General features: G+C 43.1%; 1 protein-coding gene across 4 annotated transcripts in view; it reads left to right on the top strand.

Moving 5' to 3' along the window:
* Nucleotides 1–21,799, top strand: part of PLCH1 (phospholipase C eta 1) — a 198,692-nt gene that overhangs the window by 155,203 nt on the left and 21,690 nt on the right. For all 4 annotated transcript variants that reach the window (XM_074190792.1, XM_074190791.1, XM_074190793.1 and 1 more), the window contains 4 exons: nt 122–293; nt 5,757–5,864; nt 15,477–15,638; nt 18,958–19,029. In XM_074190792.1, coding sequence (XP_074046893.1) covers nt 122–293; nt 5,757–5,864; nt 15,477–15,638; nt 18,958–19,029 — 514 coding nt within the window. The remainder of the gene's footprint in view (nt 1–121; nt 294–5,756; nt 5,865–15,476; nt 15,639–18,957; nt 19,030–21,799) is intronic.

Below are 21,799 nucleotides of genomic sequence, written 5' to 3'. Positions count from 1 at the left end.
GTATTCCCCCATCTTGTTAATCTTCCTCTCCACCAAGATGACCACCTAGAAACGCAGGAACCCAGTGAGCCCAGAATGCTTTTCTGAACTCTGAAACCTTCTGTGGTTGTTTTTGTCTCAGGTTCCCAGTGATCTTGTCCATCGAAAACCACTGCAGCATCCAACAGCAGAAGAAGATCGCCCGCTACCTCAAGGAAATATTTGGTGACAAACTGGACTTGGCATCTATTGACACAGGAGATTCCAAGCAGCTTCCCAGCCCGCAGAGTTTGAAAGGAAAAATTTTAGTGAAGGTAATTACTGGCAGAACATAATAAAAACCTTCATCTCTCAACCTGGCCCCAAATTCCCCTAAGGATTAAGGACTGGTTTATCAAAAGAATCATAATCAGAATGGGGACTCAGAGCAGAAAGGCGCACTCTCGCTCTCGCTCTCTCTCTCTCTCTCTCTCTCTCTCTCTCTCTCTCCCCCCTCCCCCTCCCTCCCTCCCCCCCTTTGCATCTGCCTGTCTTTCTCTGTCCCTGTCCTGTCTCTCTGTCACTGTCTACTATCCCTTTTCTCTTCTCTCTCTCTGCATCTCTCTGTTCTCTCTCTCTGTCACTGTCTGTTTCTCTCTCTCTCTCTCTCTCTCTCTCTCTCTCCCTCCCTCCCTCCCTCCCTCCCTCCCTCCCTCCCTCCCTCCCCCCTCTTTGTGTCTGCCTGTCTTTCTCTGTCCCTGTCTCTCTGTCACTGTCTATCCCTTTTCTCTTCTCTCTCTCTCTCCCACTATCTCTCTCTCTCTCTGCATCTCTCTGTTGTTCTCTCTCTCTCTCTGTGTCACTGTCTGTTTCTCTGTCTCTCTCCCTCCTCCCTCTCTCTCCCTATCTCTGCTTCCCTCTCTCCCTTCCTCCTCTTTTTCTGTGTCTGTATGTCTTTCTCTGTCTCTATCACTGTATCTGTCTATTCCTTTTCTCTCCCTCTCTCTTTCTCTGTCTCTCTTTTTGTGTCTCTTGTTTTTTCTGTTACAATATGTCTGTCTACTTCTGTCTCTGTGTCTGTCTGTCTCTCTCCCCCCTCCTTTCCTTCCTCCCTCTCTCTGTCTCGTTCTTTGTGTCTCTCTCCACTCTCTCTCTTCTCTTTCTGTGCTACCTCTTCTTTCTTCTTTTTTCCTCTCTCCCTCTCCCCTCTCTTTCTCCTCCCCTTCTCTCCTCCCTCCCTTCCTCCCCACCTTCCATCTTCTTGGCTATGTCTCTATATCTGTCTTCATCTCTTTCTTCCTCCCCCTCCCAGCCCTCCATGGTGTTCCTTCCCCCTCCATTTTCTTTCTTATTTGACATTCAAAAGAAATTTCCAGGTGACATGCGAAATCTTTTAGGGTTCTTTTCTTGGTGGGTGAGAGCCTCCTTCTATAAGATAGCAAGTGATCACTTTGGATCTCTCATTGTTGTTTATGGTGCAGAAACTTGGGAGGTGGGCTCTTCCCCAACCCTGCTTCCTGACACCCAGCTCCCATGACAATCTGTCAAAGAGCTTGGCCAGATGTGGTTATATAAGTGAGAGAAGTGGGCTGAGACTGAGGTCAATCCCCAGCAGGGCGACTGCCCGACCCAAGTGTGTCTACACTGGGCTGGCCAGTAGAGGGATGATGGGACATTGCTTTTTATATTTTAAATGGTTTCTGGAAGGGAGGAGCCTGCCGGATGCAACAAAAGTGACACAGTCAAAGGGAGTGGCAACCACTTCGATCATAGAATCATAGACTTAAGCTCAAAGAGAGCTTAGAAATAAAATAATAATGCTTATTATTATAATTATAAATTATAGCATTTATGTAATGTTGTAAACCTGCGCTCTACAGCCGTTATTTGATTTGAGATTAACCCAACATCCTGTGGCCTTGATATTGTGTGATATTGTTGTTTCCATTTTCAAATGAGAAAACCAACATTGAGAGAGGATAGGGGACTTGCCCAGGGTTGCACAGCTGGGAAGTGTCTTAGGTAGGATTTGAACCCGAGTCTTCCTGACTCCAAGTTCAGCACTATAACCACTGTGCTACCCAGCTGCTTCAATCTGATCCACTTGTTTCACTATTCAACTGAGGAAACTGAGGCTCAAAGAAATTAAGAAACTCTCCCATTTCATGGAGGAAGGAAGTGGAAAAAGCCCAGATTTGAATTGAGTATATAGTGTAGGGTGACAGGATGCCCATTTTGAAGGAAAATTCAAGATTCTACTGTAGAGTGAAAGCACTTTGATGGAAAGTACAGTAGAGGGGTGGCTTGGGGGCACAGTGAATAGAGCACCGGCCCTGGAGTCAGGAATACCTGGGTTCAAATCCGACCTCAGACACTTAATAATTACCTAGCCGTGTGGCCTTGGGCAAGCCACTTAACCCCATTGCCTTGAAAAATCTAAAAAAAAAAAGAAAGAAAGAAAGTGCAGTGGACATTCAAAGTATTAGTAAGAAGGAGAATAATATTAATAATATTAATTGGTTAAATTAATTAATAGCACTTTGTATTTCCAAAATGCTTTTTACTTTCTAATGCACATGATCCTTTCAACAACTTGGTGAAATGAGGTGTATAAGCATAATCTAGAATCATTTTGCAGATTAAGAAACATAGGGCAGAGACTTGAGATTCAAACTTTAGATCTGGTGACTTCATTAATTAAAATTCAGTCAGTCATTTTTTGGTCATGTCCAAAATGATGACCTCTGCTTTGGGGTTTTTGGGGCAAAGATACTGGACTGGTTTGCTATTTACTTCTCCAGCTCGTTTTCCAGATGACGAAACTGAGGCAAACAGGGTAAAGTGACTTGTCCAGGATCACACAGCCAGTAAGTGTCTTAGGCTGGATTTGAACTCAGGAAGATGAGTCTTCCTGACCCTAGGCTAAGTGCTCTATCCACTGTACCACCTAGCTGCCCTTTGATTGAAATTAATTTACCTTAGTGTTTTATTAGTCCTTAACCCTTGGTGGAAGGACAAACAAGGGTGCTGTGTATTATGTAGGGGAGAGGATCATCTTTTTGGCCCCACATTTCTGAATTTCTTAGGTATCCCTGCTAAATGTATTAATTTTGTAGAGCGTCATCCTTCCTGTGATTTTTTTTCTTTTGGAAGGGATCATGAGAATACCTCAGAGTCCATTGAGGAGACTGAGGTCCCATTTCAGCATTTCAGAATTTCCTTGAACATTCATTTAGCCTGAATATTCATCTAGCATTGATCAATGAACAAGCATTTATTAAAAGTCTATTAAAAATATAGCAGGACCTGAGACAACAATGAGATGGTCCCTGTCTCAAGAAGCCAATAATGATAATTATAATAGTCATAGTAACCATGCTAGCTCATGTTTTTATGGCATTTTAAGATTTGCAAACCACTCTTCAAATAATATCTCTCGTTAGAACAGCCATCTAAAGGTTAAACTCCTAATTGAGTTTGTGGAATGGAAATGGACTTCATGTTGGGAAAGAAGACTTTTAAAGGGCGACATTCAGATTATGTAGAATGGACCCTTTGGACATTTTCCACCCACTTAGGATGATGTTAATTGAATAACCTCCCACACAAAGAGAAGGTCTCCTCACCATTTAGAGGCATCTTTTCAGGGTTTTCACCTAAATAGCATTCTTGGGGACAAGAATGGCTCATGAGGAGAGAGAAAGAGCTGATGGTGAAAGTAGAACTTATATATTTTCCAAGAGTACCCAGGGCCCATGTGTCCCTTTCTGAGGGTCTCTTTTATAGATAGATCAGCATCACTCTATTCGGTTTGAAATGAAGACAAAAAGTCAACCTTCTTCCATCCCTCAAATAATCCCAGTCCCCAAAGGTGGCAAATGTCCATCGGAGAACTCTGTACCCCTTTTAAATCCTTTATATCTGCAATGTGGAATCACAAAGTAAGGGGACTGAGGTTCATTCAGCCTAGCTCCCTCATTCACAGAGGAGGAAGCCCAGTCTCTGAGTGCGAGTGTCTTGGCCAAGGTCGTGTGGGCAATAAATGGGCTAGGAGATTTTTAAGTTTGAGGTCAGTTTTAGGGATTGTTTTAACCATTAGTAAAAATTTGAACTTAATAAAGATCAACTAACTCACTTATTTTACAGATGAGAAGACTGAGATCCCAAGAGTAAAGTGATTTGTAGTAAGGTCACTCAGGCAGTAAGTGCTTGAAGAGTCAGAATTGGAACCCAGATCCTTTTTAACTGTACTCTTAGAGTTGGATCTCTAACAAGTCCATGAGCTCACGTTCCCTGGGTTAGGTCCTTTTTTACTTTTCTTTATTTTAAAGAAGACAGCACTTTAAAATGATGCATTTTCTACTTCCTTTAAAATGATTGATTTGGGCCCCTTTACTGACTGTACTAATGAACCTAAGTCACCAGCTCTGCCCTCTTTGGCAGCTGTCCTTGTATGAGTTATTGTAATCTGAGGATGTGACTCTTGAGAAGGTCTCATTGAATTTCAGTATCCGTAAGGGCAGGGACAATGTTTTAGTATCTCAGTGCCTTTCCCATAGAACATGCTCAACCAGCATTTAATGAATGAATGACTATTTGGAAGGCTTTTATAAGACACAAGCTGCTAACTTAAGTTCTGTCCATATCTTGTCCACTTCAGAAGGCTCATTCCTTTATTCTGTTGCTTTGGTGTTTTACTCATGTCTCTAAAAAGGAAGAAAAATCCCAGGAAGAACAGTACTCAACAAAATAAACTCATTTAGTAGGAGACCTGTGATGGGGTACCTAAGAGAAGGGACAGTTCTCTAAATTCATGCTTTACTGGACTTTATTTGTGGAGGAAATCCACATTCCATTTTTCTGCATCATAAATCGGAAAGCAGTGTCACTTTTGTCCAACTTATAAGAATAGTTTGATGATCGAGATAGGGTGACATAGTAGATTGAGAATTAGACTGAGTGCCAGGGAAATCTGAATTCAAGTCCACCTCTGATACACTGGGCAAATCGCCTAGCCCTTCTATAAGTTGCAGAGAAGGTGCCAATTTTGCACTGGTGGAGAGAATTCCCTCATCCAAGAGTTCCCAATGAAATAGCAGACTCAGTTCTTATCCTAATGGGAATGGTAGACTTTGGGACTGGAATGAACCTTAGGGACCATTTGGGCCAACCCTCTTATTTTTTTTTTTAGGTTTTTTGCAAGGCAAATGGGGTTAAGTGGCTTGCCCAAGGCCACACAGCTAGGTCATTATTTAAGTGTCTGAGGCCGGATTTGAACTCAGTTACTCCTGATTCCAGGGCCAATGCTCTGTCCACTGTGCCACCTAGCCACCCAAAACCCTCTTATTTTGAAGAGAAAGAAAATGATGTTCTAGAATGGGGGTTCTTCAACAGGGGTCTGTGATCTTGGTCATTAATATTTATGTAACTGCCTTTGAATATAATTAGTTTGCTTTGTAACCCTATGTGTTTTATTGACTGTATTTAAAATACGAGTGAGAGGAATCCATTTGGTTTCACCTGATTGAGTGCTAGAGGTGGCCAGGACACACTCAGAAGGTAAAGAATCCCCCAGTTTAGATGAGCTCAACCATGGATAGGTCCTGGGTTTAATCCTATCTGAGCAAGTCATCTAATCTCTTCAGGCCTCAGTGTCTACATCTGTAAAATTAGAGTGTTGATCCAGATGGTCTTTAGGACTCCTTCCAGCTCTGAATCTAGAACCTGAGTCTGATGATGACACTGAGCAAAAGCTGGTTATTATTTGGTAATGACATATTTTTTCAATTACATTTCAGGGTAAGAAGCTGCCCTACCACCTTGGGGAAGATGCAGAAGAAGGTGAGGTTTCGGATGAAGACAGTGCGGATGAGATTGAGGATGACTGCAAATTTAAGCTCCATTATGTAAGTTGTATACTTTGTCATTCTTGGACCTCTTTAAGCCCCTCTGTCTAAGGGAGAGAAGGAGGGCCAGCTGCTCTTGTGATGGTGGAAGGGCTGAGAATGTGGCTGATGGCTACTGCAAAAGTCCTGTTGCTGAACTTATCTTGAGGACACAATCAGAGACTCTTGGAGCTGGAAGGGACCTTGGTGACCATCCGGGCTGACCTGACCTGTTTCTCTAGAACTGAATCCAAGCAATTAGATCTTTTTAAAAAATTTTCTATTTATTTAAAGTAGTGGGAGTAAGTGATTTAACACAATGTCACACAGCTAGGCAATTATTAAATGTCAAATCTGAACTCAGGTCCACCTGACCAGAGTTGGTGTCCTATCCCCCTCTATCCACTGTGCCACCTAGCTGCCCCCTCAAGCAATTAGATCTTGAGCTGGGGCTCTTCTAGTCCTGATTATGGTCACAAATTGCAAGTTCTCCCTAGGCGCCACTCATCTCTGCCTTTCCACCGTTCTACACAACAATCACAAAGGAGGTATTGCTTTGGGAGTTGGCTGAAAGAATTCTTTTGTAACTGCTCGAGGTAGTTTCTTCCTGGGATACCACGTCCTCTTGTAAGGAAAAGGAAAGGCTGTGGATTAGAGCATCCATGGAAGGGCTAATCAGTTCTCAAATTCTGAGATTGATTTCTGAAGTGTCATGTCTAAGATAAGTAGTTGTTTAGCAATTTGTTAACCAGGTAGAAGGGGGGAGAGGTAGGTACCTTCTAATTCCTTATTCTCCAAGACGATTTACATTCAGACAAATTATAATTGGGAAAAATGTAGAGCTAATTGAACTAGTATTCTGCCAATGGCTTTACCCTTCTCCAGTTCACTTTAAAAGAAATGTGTGATCATGTAGCCAAGACTAACATAAACTCTCTAGGGAAGCTAGGTGATGCGGTGGATAGAGTGCTAGGCCCGTAATTAGGAAAGCTCGACTTTCTGAGTTCAAATGTGGTCTCAGACACTTAGTAGCTGTATGACCCTGGATAAGTCATTTCATCCTGTTTGCCTCAGTTTCCTCTTCTGTAAAAAACCTGAAGAAGGAAATGGCTATCTACTCCAGTATCTTTGCCAAGAAAACTCCAAATGAGGTCATGAGGAGTCGGATGCAACTGAAACAACTGAGCAACATCAATATATGCACTCCCATCATCTTTAGAACCTTTTAAAATCACTTTCATTCCCATAGAAACCAGTCTTTTCAGGTCTTCTATGGGCCAGGCAGGAATATCACCATGTTCCTCTGTTGACTTCAAAGAATTGGGCAGATAACGAATATTCCTAATCCCTACTGTTGCCTTGAACTACATTTTAAAGAGAAGAGAGGATTTACAGTGCCTGCTGGTGCCAAAAAGAATCAATATTATTTATAAATGGAATGTGAGGTAGTAAGCTCGGTACAGGCTATTCTAAGTATAGCAGTCAATCCACTTAACATATAACTTACTTTAGGCGATAGTGTTGGAAAGTGCCAGTGCTGTCATTGTCCTCTAATCTCAAGTTTCTATTAATTGATAATGTCATAATAATATAGAAATTTTATATTTAACTGATTTAAGCAAATGGAAATATAATTGAGGGCTCATGTTTTGTCATTTTTTTCTGTTAAATTTGTCTTAATTGAAAGGCAGTCTGACATAAGATGGAATATAGAATTTTAACCCAGGGCCAAATTCAAGATGCTGTTACTGTTTAATCATTTTCAGTTGGGTCTTATTCTTTGTCACCCCTTTGGGTGTTTCCTTGGCAAAGAAACTGGAGTGGGTTGTCATTTCCTTCTCTAGCTCATTTTACAGATGAGGAAACTGAGGCAAACAGGGCATCTGAGATCAGATTTGGACTTGGTGAGAGGAATCTTTTTGACTCCAGGCCAGAGGCTCTTTCCTCTATGTCACCTTCCAGCTGCAGGGACATCTAAATTCAGATTCTGCTTTATTTACTATAAAATAACCTCTTGGTATTTTAGATAATCCCTTAAGATTGATCTCCTAAATCTTTTAAATTTCTATACAATGGAGGAGGGAGTTTCCAGCCCAAGAGCTTTCTTTGCCAAGAATCACTAATCCTCAGGGACCTTCCTTCCTACCTAAAACTTAATTGTTTTTGCTTTTACATCTTATGTCCAAATATATTATCTCCTCCCTATAATCCAATACTCTATCTCTCCTAACAGAGATGAAAAATGAAGGGGGGGAAGGCAGTTCAGTAAAAGTGACCAAGACATCTATAGAATCCAATAGTGTCTGCACTTTTCCGTGTGGGTAGCCCCACACCCCTCTATAATGAAGGGAGGGAGTTATATTTTCTTCCCTTATGGATAAGAGTAGATCATTATAATCTCCAAGTGCTCAGTTTTGCGCCATTATCCCTTGGGCTATGACTTATTACTTTCACTTAGTAGTCGCTTAACTTTCTTTGTTACCCTCATCTAAATAAATAGAGAATTTAGATTTTTGTTTATGAATTAGAAGCATTTGGGTTCTGCTACATATTGTTCCTCTGGGTTTGGCCTTTTCAGTTCTTAGGCTTCTGGACTGTTTCAATAAGATACCAAATAGCTGGTGCAGAGTCTGAATATTAGGATAAAGTCTTAACTGACACTATAACAGACTCATTAAGAAAAGCCTAGACACTCTGCCCTCCCCCCCAGGATTAAAATGACTTGGAATGGTATAATGCAATGAGGACTGAATTTGGAACCAAAAGCCTGGGTTCAGATTCTGGCTCTTCCACTACCACTTGGATAACCTTGGGTAAGACTTTTCATCTCTCTGGTCCTCAGTTTACTTTTTTGTACAAGGTGAGGTTTGGATTGGATGACCACTAGCAATCCCTTCCAGCTTTAAGTCTAGGAGCCTCTTAAGGTGATTGAAGAGGAAAATAAATAGTAAAATCCCTTAGGTGAAGCATTCATAATAGAAATAATTTATCCAGCATCATACCCCACCAAAATATTTATTTAGTTCTTTTGGTTCCCAGAATCTACCAACTCTCAAAATATTTCTTTTCATTTTAGCAAACATTCTTCATCTCCCATACTCCCAGGGAGATAAGCAATAGTTAAAAGAAAAATAAATGTAATAAATGCTCCCAAATGAGGATAGGCCTGAAATCCTTCATTAGGCTCCCTGGTGGGGGGTTGTCAGTCTTTCCCTCTTTCCCCCCACCCAATTTGTTGTTGGGAATCGGTGTTTCAGGATATTTCCCTAAATGACACAGAAATAGTTTAAAAGCCTCTTCATTTCTAGTCTTTCCTTTTTATGTTCTATAAATGGCAGAGACTTCATTGTCAATTCAGACAGCAAGGCTTTTGTTAATCTTTGGAAGAGAAAAATACATAAAGAAAACAGATTCAAGTGGAATATTTGGTGTTTGGTTGTTTTCTTTATTTTAATAGCCTTTTCAAACTGTTTCCTTGCCTTTGAGCTCTTTAGAAGAAAGGCAGCACGGTGTATAAATCCATGCTTTGATGATATTGTAATCAATCAGTTTACAGCGACATTCTTAGTGAAGAAGTGGAAACCCTTTGTAAGATTTTGCTTGAATTCCAACCCCTTAAGACAGGTCAGAAAATCAAACATGGTTCTCTGAATGACAAATGGCAGCCTTGCTTGGGCATCACAAAGCCTGGTTTGGAATCTTGTCCCTGCCCCTTACTGCCACTGTGATTTTGGACAAAGTTCTTGTCTTTTCTGGTCCTCGAGGGAAGTAAAAAATGAGGGGATTGGACTAGCTGGATCCCCAGAATCCTTCCCAACTCCAAACCCATGAGCCTAGGCCATGGTCGCTTTACAATTCTGTTAAAAAAAAGAACAAGAAGACTTCTTTATCACTCATGTAACTGGTCTCTTACGTTAATGGAGGCTTTGAATCACAGCTTTCCAGGTTAATTAAGGAGAGTGGTGTTAATGGGGTCCTGCAGCAAATAATTACATTTGTTTAGTGTTCCTGAATGCCTCACCCCACCACCCTCACTTATTCCAGATTGGGTATCAGCTCTGGCCTGCCTTCGGGTAGCTGTCTTTTTCATTTGCATCTATTATTGGTAATTAAAACAATACTTCAGAACTCTAGCCCACAACTCCCTGGTGCTTTAGTAGGATAAAGCCCTTTTAGTTCCACAGCTCTGGAAACTTCCCTGGCTCCCCTCCCCCACCCCATGCAGCTCACTCTTCTTTGTATCATTGGCATTGGTGGTCCTTTCTGCCCTTCAGTCCAGGAGAGGGACTGAATGACCAGACCGCTCATGGCCGGGCCTGGCTCACCTGCTTCTGCCGGCCCCCTCCAGGCCATGGGACAGGGCAGGACCCAGAGGTTGGCTGCTTTGGTGGGGAGCCAACGTGTCAGTGTGCTTCTGGAGGTCTGTCATTGTGCGGGTTAGACCCAGAACTGATAGCTGACTGAGAGGACTTGAAGGGCATGGGAAACTGGGGGTGCTCAGGGACCCCAGAAGTTAGATGAGGCACAGAGCCAAGGGCAGCCTGGCTCCTGCTCAGGAGACAGAGGAAACAGTAAAGTGGATAAAGGCTTTTGATGAGCTCTCACTAATGGCAACGAGCCTGGCCAACCTTTGTGCAAGCACAGTCTAGCATGACCGCTTCACAGAGCTCTCAGTCAAGCTCAATTCTCCTCCCTCCCTCCTTCAATTCCTTCCTTCCTTCCTTCCTTCCTTCCTCCCTTCCTCCCTTCCTTCCCCTCCTCCCTCCCTTCCTTCCCTCCTCCCTCCCTTCCTCCCTCCCTTCTCCCTCCCTCCTTCCCTCCTTCCTTCCCTCCTCCCTCTTTCTTCCTTCCCTCCTCCCCCTGCCTTCTTCCCTTCCAACTCTCCTTCCCTTCCTCCTTCTCTCCTAGATCTGCATTTCTAACTCTACCCAATAATATTCTGTCCCTTGCACTCAATCTTAAATATTATCACATGCCATTCTCACTGTTCAATTAGAATCTGCTTGGAAGGGCATCTAGTTTGAGACCATCTTCCTTGGAAAATCTTGATTTGTGTTGCTTGCCTGTACTTCCAAGGGAGGGCTCTCTTGTGGTTGACCAGTCTTTGGGAAATGACAATGATATAAAAAGAGCATCTAGCAACGTCTTTTTTGAAGCTGACAAAAAGACAATCTCACACTGTCATCCATTTTTGCTTGCCCTCCTTGACTCTTTGTCCTTCTGCTCTTCATGTCTTGTTACACTGGACCCCTTCCCAGCCCCAGAAACCTGTAGCCTGGCTTGTCTGGCTTCACCCCCAGTCCACGTTGTGTGATGGGGCAGGGTCCTCACCCCTGCCTCGCTATCTTTCTCCTTCTTTCTGAAGCTTCATTTGTCAACCTAAACAAGATGGGGGGGGGGGGTCAGCAGGGATGCTGAGATTCGATTCGCTTCTCAGCAAAGGTCCATCGCAATGTCTTCTCAGACAGACAGGTGCCAGGGAAGGCCGCGCCTCAGTGGCTGCCCAAGTGCCCCTCGCAGAGTTGAGAGCCGGCCTCTAGCTTTTATTGCCTCCAAGAACAAAAGAGCAAGAGATAGATATCTATGGATTTCTGCCATGGTCTGTGGCATCCCCGCATAAATGGTCGTCCTTCAACCAGGCAAACACAAGACTGGCTCACTTTTCTTCTAGTTACAATTTGGAGATCCAGAACAGAATGATAACACATTGATAAAATTAAAACAGACATTCATTAGTTGGTCTTCCTCTAGTGTGAATTTCCTTGTTTCATAAACTACAGAAAATTAGAGGCTTCAATGGACGCAGAATGTAATTTCTTCAACAAGCTTCAGGATTTGGAAAATGTGAAGTGAATAATTATAGTCCTTTGTGTTTTAACAGCATTAATTATTTAATAGAGTGTTCCTTCATGGGAGCTCTTAACTATATTTTCATTCTCATTTTGTAGCCAGTGAAACGCCCTGGGATTTGATGACCGCCATCGTCCCTCCCTCCCTCCCTCCCGATCTCTTGGGACATTGGTCAAGTGCATCAACTTGGGAACTAAGAATTCTATTTCTGGCTCCATTCTGGACCTTGAGTCCGTGAAACGGGTCCCAGCTTCCATAGGCAGAAAAGGGGAAATAATGTTGACATGTACATCACGTTGATTGTGATAGGCATAATTAAATTATGGAAATATGATGAAGAACCTGAAGTGTTTTGAACTTTTTAGTGATGATCATACATTATTCATCATTCTGTGTCATAGAACAATCTACGCCTGTTCAAACGCTCCTCCTCATCGAATCTGTTTCCAAGTCCCATTGGTTTTTCCTTTGTAGACCTCTTCTTTTTTCTCATTGTCACGACCACAGTCACTAAAATTTCACATTGATCAAGTAATTTTTATACAGATTACTGTTTTAGTGAAGTGCCTGATGATCTCATGACTGGACTTTGAAGTGGCTTCTTAACTGGGCCTCCTGCCTCCTGTCTCTGGTGCACCCTCAGCTGATCAATCTTTCTAAAGTACTGACTTTTCTTATTGCTCAGTCATTTCAGTTGTGTTTGGCTCTTCATGACCCCATTTGGCATTTTCTTGGCAAAGTTACTGGTGTGGTTTTGCCATTTCCTTCTCCAGCTCATTTTACAGTTGAGGAAACTGAGGCAAAGAGAGTAAAGTGACTTGCCCAGGGTTGCACAAGTATGAGGCCAGATTTGAACTCAGGAAGATGAATCTTCCTGATTCCAGGCATGGTACTCTACCTGTTGCAATCTCCCCCCCACCCAAGAGTGTTGACTATATTGATTATATTGCCATCTGCACATATATACTTTCTGTTTTGTTTTGTTTTTGCAAGGCAGTGAGGTTAAGTGACTTGCTCGAGGTCCCACAGCTAGGTAATTATGAAGTGTCTGAGGTTGGATTTGAACTCAGGTACTCTTGACTCCAGGGCTGGTGCTGTGTCCACTGTGCCACCTAGCTGCCCCGTTTCCTCATTTGTAAAAGGAGCTGGAGAAGGAAATGGCCAGCTGTGCTAGTATCTTTGCCAAGAAAATCTCAAATGGAGTTGTGAAGAATCAGACACGACTGAAAAATTACTCAACAACAACTCATCTACTTTGTTTCCAGGCTTATTTATTTATTTATTCATTTGTTAATTTTATTTTTTTCCCAGTTACCTGCCAAAACAAGTTTCAAATTCACATTTAAAATCCTGAGTTCCATATTCTCTCCCTTCCTCCCACCCCAATCCCCTCTGTTTCCATACTTTTGCTACCACACACACATACCACACACATACACATGCATATCCCCTCCACCACATTACATTTCACACACACCTCCCTCCCCCACACCACACACATACATACCACACAGACACACATACATATGCATACCCCCACCGCATACACCACACACACCTCCCCCACATACACTACACACATGCCCCCACATCTCACATGTACATGTACATACATACCACACATGCACACCCTCCACACCCATCACACACATGCTCACACACCATACACACAAACACATATCACACACATACCTGACACATGCATATCCTCCACCACATGCACAACACATACCTCTCTCACATATACAACTCATGTGCTCCCTCACTACACACACACAAATACATACATACCCCCACCACATACATTCCACACACACACACACACATACACACCATACACCTTCCCACATATACCACACACACACACACACACACACACACACACAAAACTAAACTAATATCAAAAAGCCAAAACAAAAATAGATGAATTATGAATTTTTGGTATCTAAGGAGTCTGTTTTTGTCAGTGACCCCATTGGAGTTTATACTTCTTGGGAGAATCTTTGCATCAAATGGTATGGACATCTTAGTCCTTGGTTTGCATAATTCCAAATTACTTTCTAGAGCAAAATGTTTTGTTATAATGGAATTTTTCTATTCAATTCAACAATTATTTATCATTGTCATGTGACATTTAGCAAAAAAGTAAACTGAGGCAATTCTCTAAGCAAGATAAGTTTATTTATAGCATGCTAAACCCCTTGATAAGTGATGTGTTAGTGGCACTGCCTCTGACCAAGGACACAGAATTGAAACAGCAACCCATTTTTCTCCACATAGAACAAAGAAGAGAAAGAAATCATATAAATGGCCAGAAACAAGAGGGAAGGGATCATGATTGGTTTCATCAAAGAAAGTGTGCTTCACATGCATATGGGATAAAAAACCACCTCTCTCTATGTCACAGGAATGTTTTGTCACTTTAGGAGTCCCAACTGCATCCTGAAGTCACAGATAGGGACCTAGGGCTATAAACTCCCTTGCACTGGGGGGATGAATTAAGACCACCTTTTCAGTTGCTAAAGATGGGACAAGATCCATTAGGTAGCCCAGCTTCACAACAAGAACACATTAAACTTGGAGGAAATGCAAGATAATATTTTATGAGAATATTGAGAATGGAGGTTTCCTTTAAATGACTATCATTGTGGGAAAACTTACAACTTTAGTATCCAACTTCTGAGAGTGGAAGACTGAACCTTCTTAACTCAGAGATGGAGAAAACCCTTAGGTTTGTTACACAAATACAAAATATGGTTACAGAATAAAATCCTTTTCAGAATGAAATCAAATATAAAATGCATCAGCAGTATCTGATTTGGACCTCAAGGACCTACACTGTACAAAACTTTATGGTTTCTTTGCATTTTACCACCTCCATGTCTTTGCTTATCCTGTGCATCCCATCTAGAATATCCCCCCCCCCCCCCAGTCCTGACCTGTCCTTACCTACAGAAATTTCAGTGGTTTTCAAAATGTGGACTGGAGACCCCCGGGAGGCCTTGATACTTTTCAGGGGCTCTATGAAGCCAAAACTATTTTCATAATTAATACTAAGATATTTTCATTTCTGATATGGTAAATATCACTAACTATGACTCAAATAAACAGGGGAGAGCCCTCAATAATTTTTGAATGTAAAGGGTTCCTGAGACCAAACAGTATGGCCACCACTAGCCCAAAATGATCACTGGGGTCCTTTCTAACTCTAGAAAGTTGGGATCCTCAATCCCTTGGGGATCTCAGTCAATGGTCTTCCTTCTGTCCCATTGTGATCACCCAAATAATCTGAAATAGAGCAGGACCTTGAGTCAGAAGAAGCCTCCTCACCAGAACCCCCTCACCAATTCTGCATCTCCCCATTCTAGTGAGGAGAGAATGCTTTCAAAATGAAGTCTCCCGTCTATTTGCTTAGCTCTGCAGATCATTCTGAGGATTTGAGTAGCCCCCCAGAACTTTAGGGGCTCTCTTTCTCACTCCTCTCTCCTCCCCCCATATCTCCCCATCTCCCTCTCTCCTCTCTCTCTGTCTCTCTCTCTGTCTCTCTCTCTCTCTCTCTCTCTCTCACTCTCTCACTCTCACTCTCTCTCTCTCTCTCACTCTCTCTCCCTAGGTCTCAGTGACTATTCTTTCTCCAAAGTCTTGAAACACAGACTTGAAGCTAGCTAATGAGGCTTGTATAGCACATCTTGGTGAGGGGTCTTTGACATGGAGAAGCTGCTGCCGCCTTCTAATGTTGGCCAGGCAATTACTCATTCTATTGGTCTTCCTGACTCTTTTCAGCACAACGGGACAACTGATCACCAAGTGGAATCTTTCATAAGGAAAAAATTGGAATCACTATTAAGGGAATCTCAAATCAGGGACAAAGAAGACCCGGATAGTTTCACTGTTAGAGCGCTGCTGAAGGCCACGCATGAAGGTTTAAATGTGCATCTGAAGCAGGTATGGGAAATGCCTTTGGAGATCTGTTCCTTGTCAAAAGAGGAGTAAGTAGCATAGCCAATCAAAAAACAACCACTAATTTTTTTTAATGTATGTGGTTGTGTGGTGAATCTCCCTTTTCTTTTGTTGAATATGAGCCTATTTCATTTGTTTTTTTTTTTTTTAATTTATTTATTTAAGACAATGGGGTTAAGTGACTTGCCCAAGTCCACTTATAGCTAGGCAATTAAGTGCCTGAGTGAGGTCCTCCTGACTCTGCCAGTGCACTACCCATTGTGCCACCTAGCTACCCCATTCTGAACCCATTTCAAAACACTTAAGTGTCCTTGCCTCAAATTGAAAAATAGGTTTTTTGGGAGACGTCAAAAGTGTTGCTTTTGGAACTAGACAATAGTCATAAGACTGCTTACTTTGGAGTCAAGAGACCTGGGTTCAAATCTGTCTCTGACACCTGTGTGACTTTTGGTGACTCTCTTAACCTCTCTGGGCCTCAGTTTCACCATTTGTAAAATGAGGGGTTTAGATTGGAGAGCCTCTGAAATCCTTTTCGACTCTAATTCTCTGCTCCTGCAATCCCCATGTGGGAGACACAGGGTTTTACTATCTCACTGAACCTCCTGGAAAAGAGACCCTCACCTGGGTTAGGCTGGTCAGCCCCATGGATGCATTAGGCCCATTCTTTGCTTCTACCTCTGTTCCTTAGGAGCACCACCTCTCTGGGAGAGGAAGAAAAGCTAGGGGCTGCTTTGTTGCCCCAGTGAATGTCTGAGAGCCTTTTCCCTAGCAGAGAAGCTGGGGAGACGGGGTCGTCATCAGTGGTGAATTCAGCTGAATTCAACAGACATTTTAGAAGTGTCTACTATGTGATGGACTGGGAATCCCAAGGTGGGGAAAGCCAGCACTGGTCTCTGCCATCAAGGGGATTGCAAGCTAAGGATAAGAGTGCCCACCTGGATGATAAATAGCAGAGCTACCTCAGAATACTCTCTCCACTGGAGGGATCATGAGAAGGCTTTTTGAAAAAGGTGACATCAGAACTGGGCTTTAGAGGAAGCCAGGGACTGTGGGAGGGGAAGTATTTTTCCCAGACAAGGGGTCCAGCTTGAATGGGATAGAGAGTGTGGAAGCTGCCAGGGTGATGGTCCAGGTCTACTACTCCATTCCTCCAAGAGCCGTCAGGATCCTCTGAATGGAAAGGGAGACAAATGTAGGGTTTTGATCTTTGTGTCGTCTTAGACTCTCAGTCCCATAAAGATCCAGACTGGTCACAGATGGTTGAGCTTCAAGCTATCTCCTGGGCCTGCATGTGACACCTCCCCCAGCCTTCACATGTCCCTGACTTGCATCCCTGGGGAAGGGATTGGCACTGGTCAGTCCAGATCTTCAGGCAACAGTCTGCTGCAGTTGGGAGCTGGGGCGGGGGGGTCTGGAACTGAACCTTCTCAGGAAAGGGCTGTTTAGGGATCCATACTGGAATTTATCCTTTTTCAGCAGATTGCCTCCCTTTCCCCTTCCAATGCCAGTCCTGCTCTGGGTCCTTCACCCTTATGACATCATCCCTGGAACCTGGAGCCTAGGGCTAAGAGGAGATTGAAATGGGATGACAGTCTTGGAATGACAGAATTGAAAAGCACTAGGATTGTTGAGCCCTGAAGGAACCCTTAAATTCTCATCTCCTGTGCTATTTAGCCCGGCTCATCACCCCCCCCCCAGAACAACAAGGTGTGCTCAAAGGGATGGATGGAGATGCTTCAGTTCTCTGGCACACCTGTGTTTTCCTTGTCTTCTGGGGGTGGGTATGGTTCATATTGAAATGATGCTAAAAAATAATGTGCTAAAATAACAAGGAATGGCGGTGCATTGGGGGAGCCAGTGCAAGATAGAATCTGGGAGTGGTTTATGATGACTGGGTCTGTTCTCAGATCCTTGCCATTTCAACTGTTGACAGGGTTGGCATCCTGGCTCCTGGGCTTTAATCCAACCTTTTCCCCAGGCTTTGGTTCTAAGATCTGACCCAACAATACCAGATGATGCCTTTTCAATAGTCTGGGATCTGGGAGCCTATATTTCTTAATCTACTTCTAATGGAGAGTGAAAACCGAGTACCCAAGATGCACGTCTCACTAACCAGCCACGTTAAATGGAGGCCTATAGTTGCTTAGTGACCGGTTAGAAAAAGAGAGCTCTTTACACACTTAATCTTCTGGCTTAAGGGAAAAAAGGTGCTATTGTTGTCATTGAGAGGTTTGGAGTGGTGTGTGTGTGTGTGTGTGTGTGTGTGTGTGTGTAAGAGAAACAGAGAAAGGCAGAGAGACTCCCACAGACAGAGATAAGTTGAAACAAAGCAGACGTAGCCTTAGGAACAAGGATGATTGACCTTGAGCTGGTGAATGGGACCCCAGAGGTCCCCGCTCGACCGCCATCCTTCTGACGAGGTGAGAAAACTGAGTCTGGCGTTGTGCTTGGGGTGGTGAAGTCACCCAAGCAATAGGATCAGAGATGTTTGAAGCCAGGTGCTGGGATTCCAGAGTACTGTACCACCCAATTTGTGAAAAGAAAAAAAGAGACAGGCAAATTTACTGTCATTAAGGATTGTTCATATGTAGTACAGGCTTTCTGCAGAGAATATGACCCCCCCCCCAGGCCTTCCAAACAAAACCGAATGACCATTTGGTGGGGGTGGTGTGGAGGGCATCCCCGGACAGCTGTGGGTTGGACTGGGGGCCCTTCCAGCTCTGAGATTTGGTGACCATGCTGTTCTTTGTGGCTGGGCTAGTCAGGAAAGGTCTCATGGGGAAGGTCGAGCTTTAGCAGCTGTCTTAGAAGGAAGGAGGAGAACCTTTCCACTGAAAGAACAGAGACATAAAGGTAGGAATCGCATTCATGTTCTGGGAGATAATGTGAGCTGGGCTAGGCCGGACGAGTGAGTTCATCAAGGGGAATGCCATTAAAGGCCATCAATGCCACTTGGCCATGCATGGAATCGCAGGTCAAGGACTCTGGACCTTACTGAGTGGTGAGTGAGTGAGGAGCCTTTGAAGGCTTTGGACCAGGTATGGAATCTGCACGAGGTGTCTGAGGATGACTGAGAGGATTATAATATGGAGAGAAGAGTAGAGGAGTTGGAGACTGATGGCGCGGAAACTATGGTAATGGTCCAGGTCTCATGGTGAGGCCCAGCTTCCCCTTCTTATGGAGGAAGAATGCTGAGGGCTTGGCAACAGCATTTCCTGGGGGGCACATTCTTGAAAGCTAGATGAGGTAAAATGAGGTCAAGGATCTGAAAACATGCTCATGATGTCTCTTTTTGTTTACTCAGAATCCAGATGTGAAAGAAAGTGGAAGGAAATCTCATGGCCGGTCCCTAATGAGTAATTTTGGAAAACACAAGGTATGGAAAAAAGAATTTCTGCTATGTATATTGGCTTTGTTATCTGGCAATTCAATTCAATTAATTCAAATAGTCACTTCGAAATCTCATCTATGATCCTGTGGGCAGTGAGGCCTGGTGGAAAGAACCCTGGCCTAGAAGACAGAACTGGGGTCTTCCTACTCCGTGTGATTATAGAACTGGTTTTTAATTTCATAACAACAATAGTAACAAAAGCCAGCATTTACATAGTATTTAAAGTTTACAAAGATTTTACAAATATTATCTCATTTTATCCTCATAACCTTGGAAGGTAGGCTCTGCTACTATCATTATACAGATGAGGAAACTGAGGCAGGCAGAGGTTAAAGAGACTCGCTCAAGGTCACACAGCTAGTAAACATCTTCATCAGATTTCTGCCTCCAGGTCCAGTGCTCCATCTATTTATGAGGTGGCTCAGTGACGTTTTTTCTGGCTAACACTTCTGTCATGGACGGGGGTTGGATCATTACCTGATCCAAGGTCTCTATCAGGTCTGATTTCCGAGCCTAATCCTAACTAATGGAATATAGGCTTATTATGTTCAATTTTAAACAAACAACAAAAAATATTGCTGCATCCAGATATTTCTTCATCCTTTGTGTCTGAAAGGTCAGTGGGACACTGCAGATGGTGTTACTAAAAATAGATGTCGACATTTATAGATCGAATTGTGGGGAGAGAGAGAGAGAGAGAGAGAGAGAGAGAGAGAGAGAGAGAGAAGGTACATGCATACAAAGGAGCTCTTCTAAATTATCTAGGAGCTTTTTTAAATTCAAAAAGCCTTAGTTTAGGAGCCTGATGATAAGATCTGTGTTTGTTTTCCAAGGACCAGCTTGGAGATGATTGTTCCCCAGGTTGGCTGCAGGTTTATAGTCTTTGCCCACAGCTGCTCCAGAGTCACAGAGGGATTATTGTCTGTGCCCGGGAGGCAGGGCCCTCCCATGGATGCCATTCCAGATCCCTGAAGCATTGATGAGCCAGATCCTCCAGTTAGACCTGGAGGAGACTTGAAAGACTGGATTGATGAAGCAATTGAGTCCTGGAGGGGTTAAATCACTTGTCCAGGCATTAGAGAGCAGAGTTGGGGGCTGAATGTAAGTCATTTGATTCCTCACCATCAGTCAGATGGCCCATGAGCCATCTGCTCCACCTGCTTCAGCGATTTCTATAACCATGCTGCCTCCTCCATTGGGCCCTCAACCCACTATTAGAAAAGATGTGTGCTACTATGTGCCAGAGACTGGAGACAGGCAAAAATGAAATCAACTCTTCCCTGGAAAAGCTTGGGGTCTAAGGGAGAATATATGTCCCCAAGGAACATAAGCTCATCCAAGGGACAAAGCAGAGGAATTGGCCTTGATTTCATGGCTAATGGGAGCCTTCTCATATGGCAACACCCTTTAGGTGTTAGATTAGGATTAGATTAGGATCTCCTCTGCAGGTTATAGGTTTAGGTTCCCAGAAAGAGGAGAGAAGTGACTTGCTCAGAGTCACTCAAGCAGGATGGTTCTTCCGGGTCATCTCTCTATGCACTCCACCATGTCGCCTTTCAGTGTGCAAAAGAAATGCAAGAAGGAGGAAACATTTGAGCTGAGTTCTTAAATATATATGAAACACCAAGTAATGTTGGTGAGCATTTTGATTTAAGAATTGTCACTCATTTTTTTATGGAACCTTTAATGCCAGTTATCACAGTCCCATAAGCTCCTGGGACAAGTAAGACTGTATACAAAAATTGAGAGTGATGCATGATATCAGACTCTTATTCACTGCCACCAGGAGGAAAAGGAATAAGATTTGTGTCTGAAAGGTTATTCGGACATTGTCTGTGTTACCAAAAGTACACGTTGCCACCAATAAACGAAATTGTGCTGAAAATCCTTCCCACCCCTTTTATGTAGTCTAACTCTGGTGAATATGGAGGACATAGTGTTACGCCCCATCACCCTGGAGGAAGCTGAGGTCCAAAGAGTCAGCCTTGACTCTACATTTTCATCCTGACCATGGGGGACCCCCATGAAGAGTCAGGAGGTACATGGACTGCTATCTATATTTGTAACTAGAAGATCTGGGTTAACAGTTTGGATGCTATCACTGGTAACTGTGTGACTCTGGACACTCTGGAGGTGGTTGGATGAAATAGTCTCTAAGGTCCCTTTGAGTTCTAAGTCTGATATTTTTTCCCTGCTGACAGAAATAAGACCTTGAATAAAACTCTGTTAAAACAAAACAAAGCAAAAAATGAAATCAGAAAAAACAACAATAAAGAACCTTCTCTCACCCCCAAACTTTAGGCGGGCTGTTGATTGAAGAAATGAAAAAAAAATGAAATCATGCTGTGAGATAAAGGCATGTATCAGACAACTGTGCATTGGATCCAGTTAAGGCTGGCCTCTGAGGACTAAATTTCAGTGACTCATGTCTTTAGTCTATAGTGACCATATAGGGACCCATCCATATAAAAATGTTTTAGCTTAAGTTCCCCTCATCTCTCTCCTTCCATTCTTTTTTTTAAAGGCTTTTGCAAGGCAATGGGGTTAAGTGACTTGCCCAAGGCCACACAGTTAGGTCATTATTAAGTATCTGAGGCCAGATTTGAACTCAGGTCCTCCTGACTCCAGGACCAGTGCTCTATCCACTGCCACTTAGCTGCCCCTTCCCTTCCATTCTTGTTTGTTCACCTTTGACAGTTTGGAAATGCTACATTGTAAAAAAAGATCATGACAAAAACCATACGTTTTCTCAGAA

Source organism: Macrotis lagotis, chromosome 6, assembly GCF_037893015.1.
Source record: "Macrotis lagotis isolate mMagLag1 chromosome 6, bilby.v1.9.chrom.fasta, whole genome shotgun sequence".
In the NCBI taxonomy this organism is placed as follows: domain Eukaryota; kingdom Metazoa; phylum Chordata; class Mammalia; order Peramelemorphia; family Peramelidae; genus Macrotis; species Macrotis lagotis.
The sequence above is the reverse complement of the archived record's forward strand: the minus strand, read 5'-3'. Positions and strand labels throughout refer to the sequence as shown.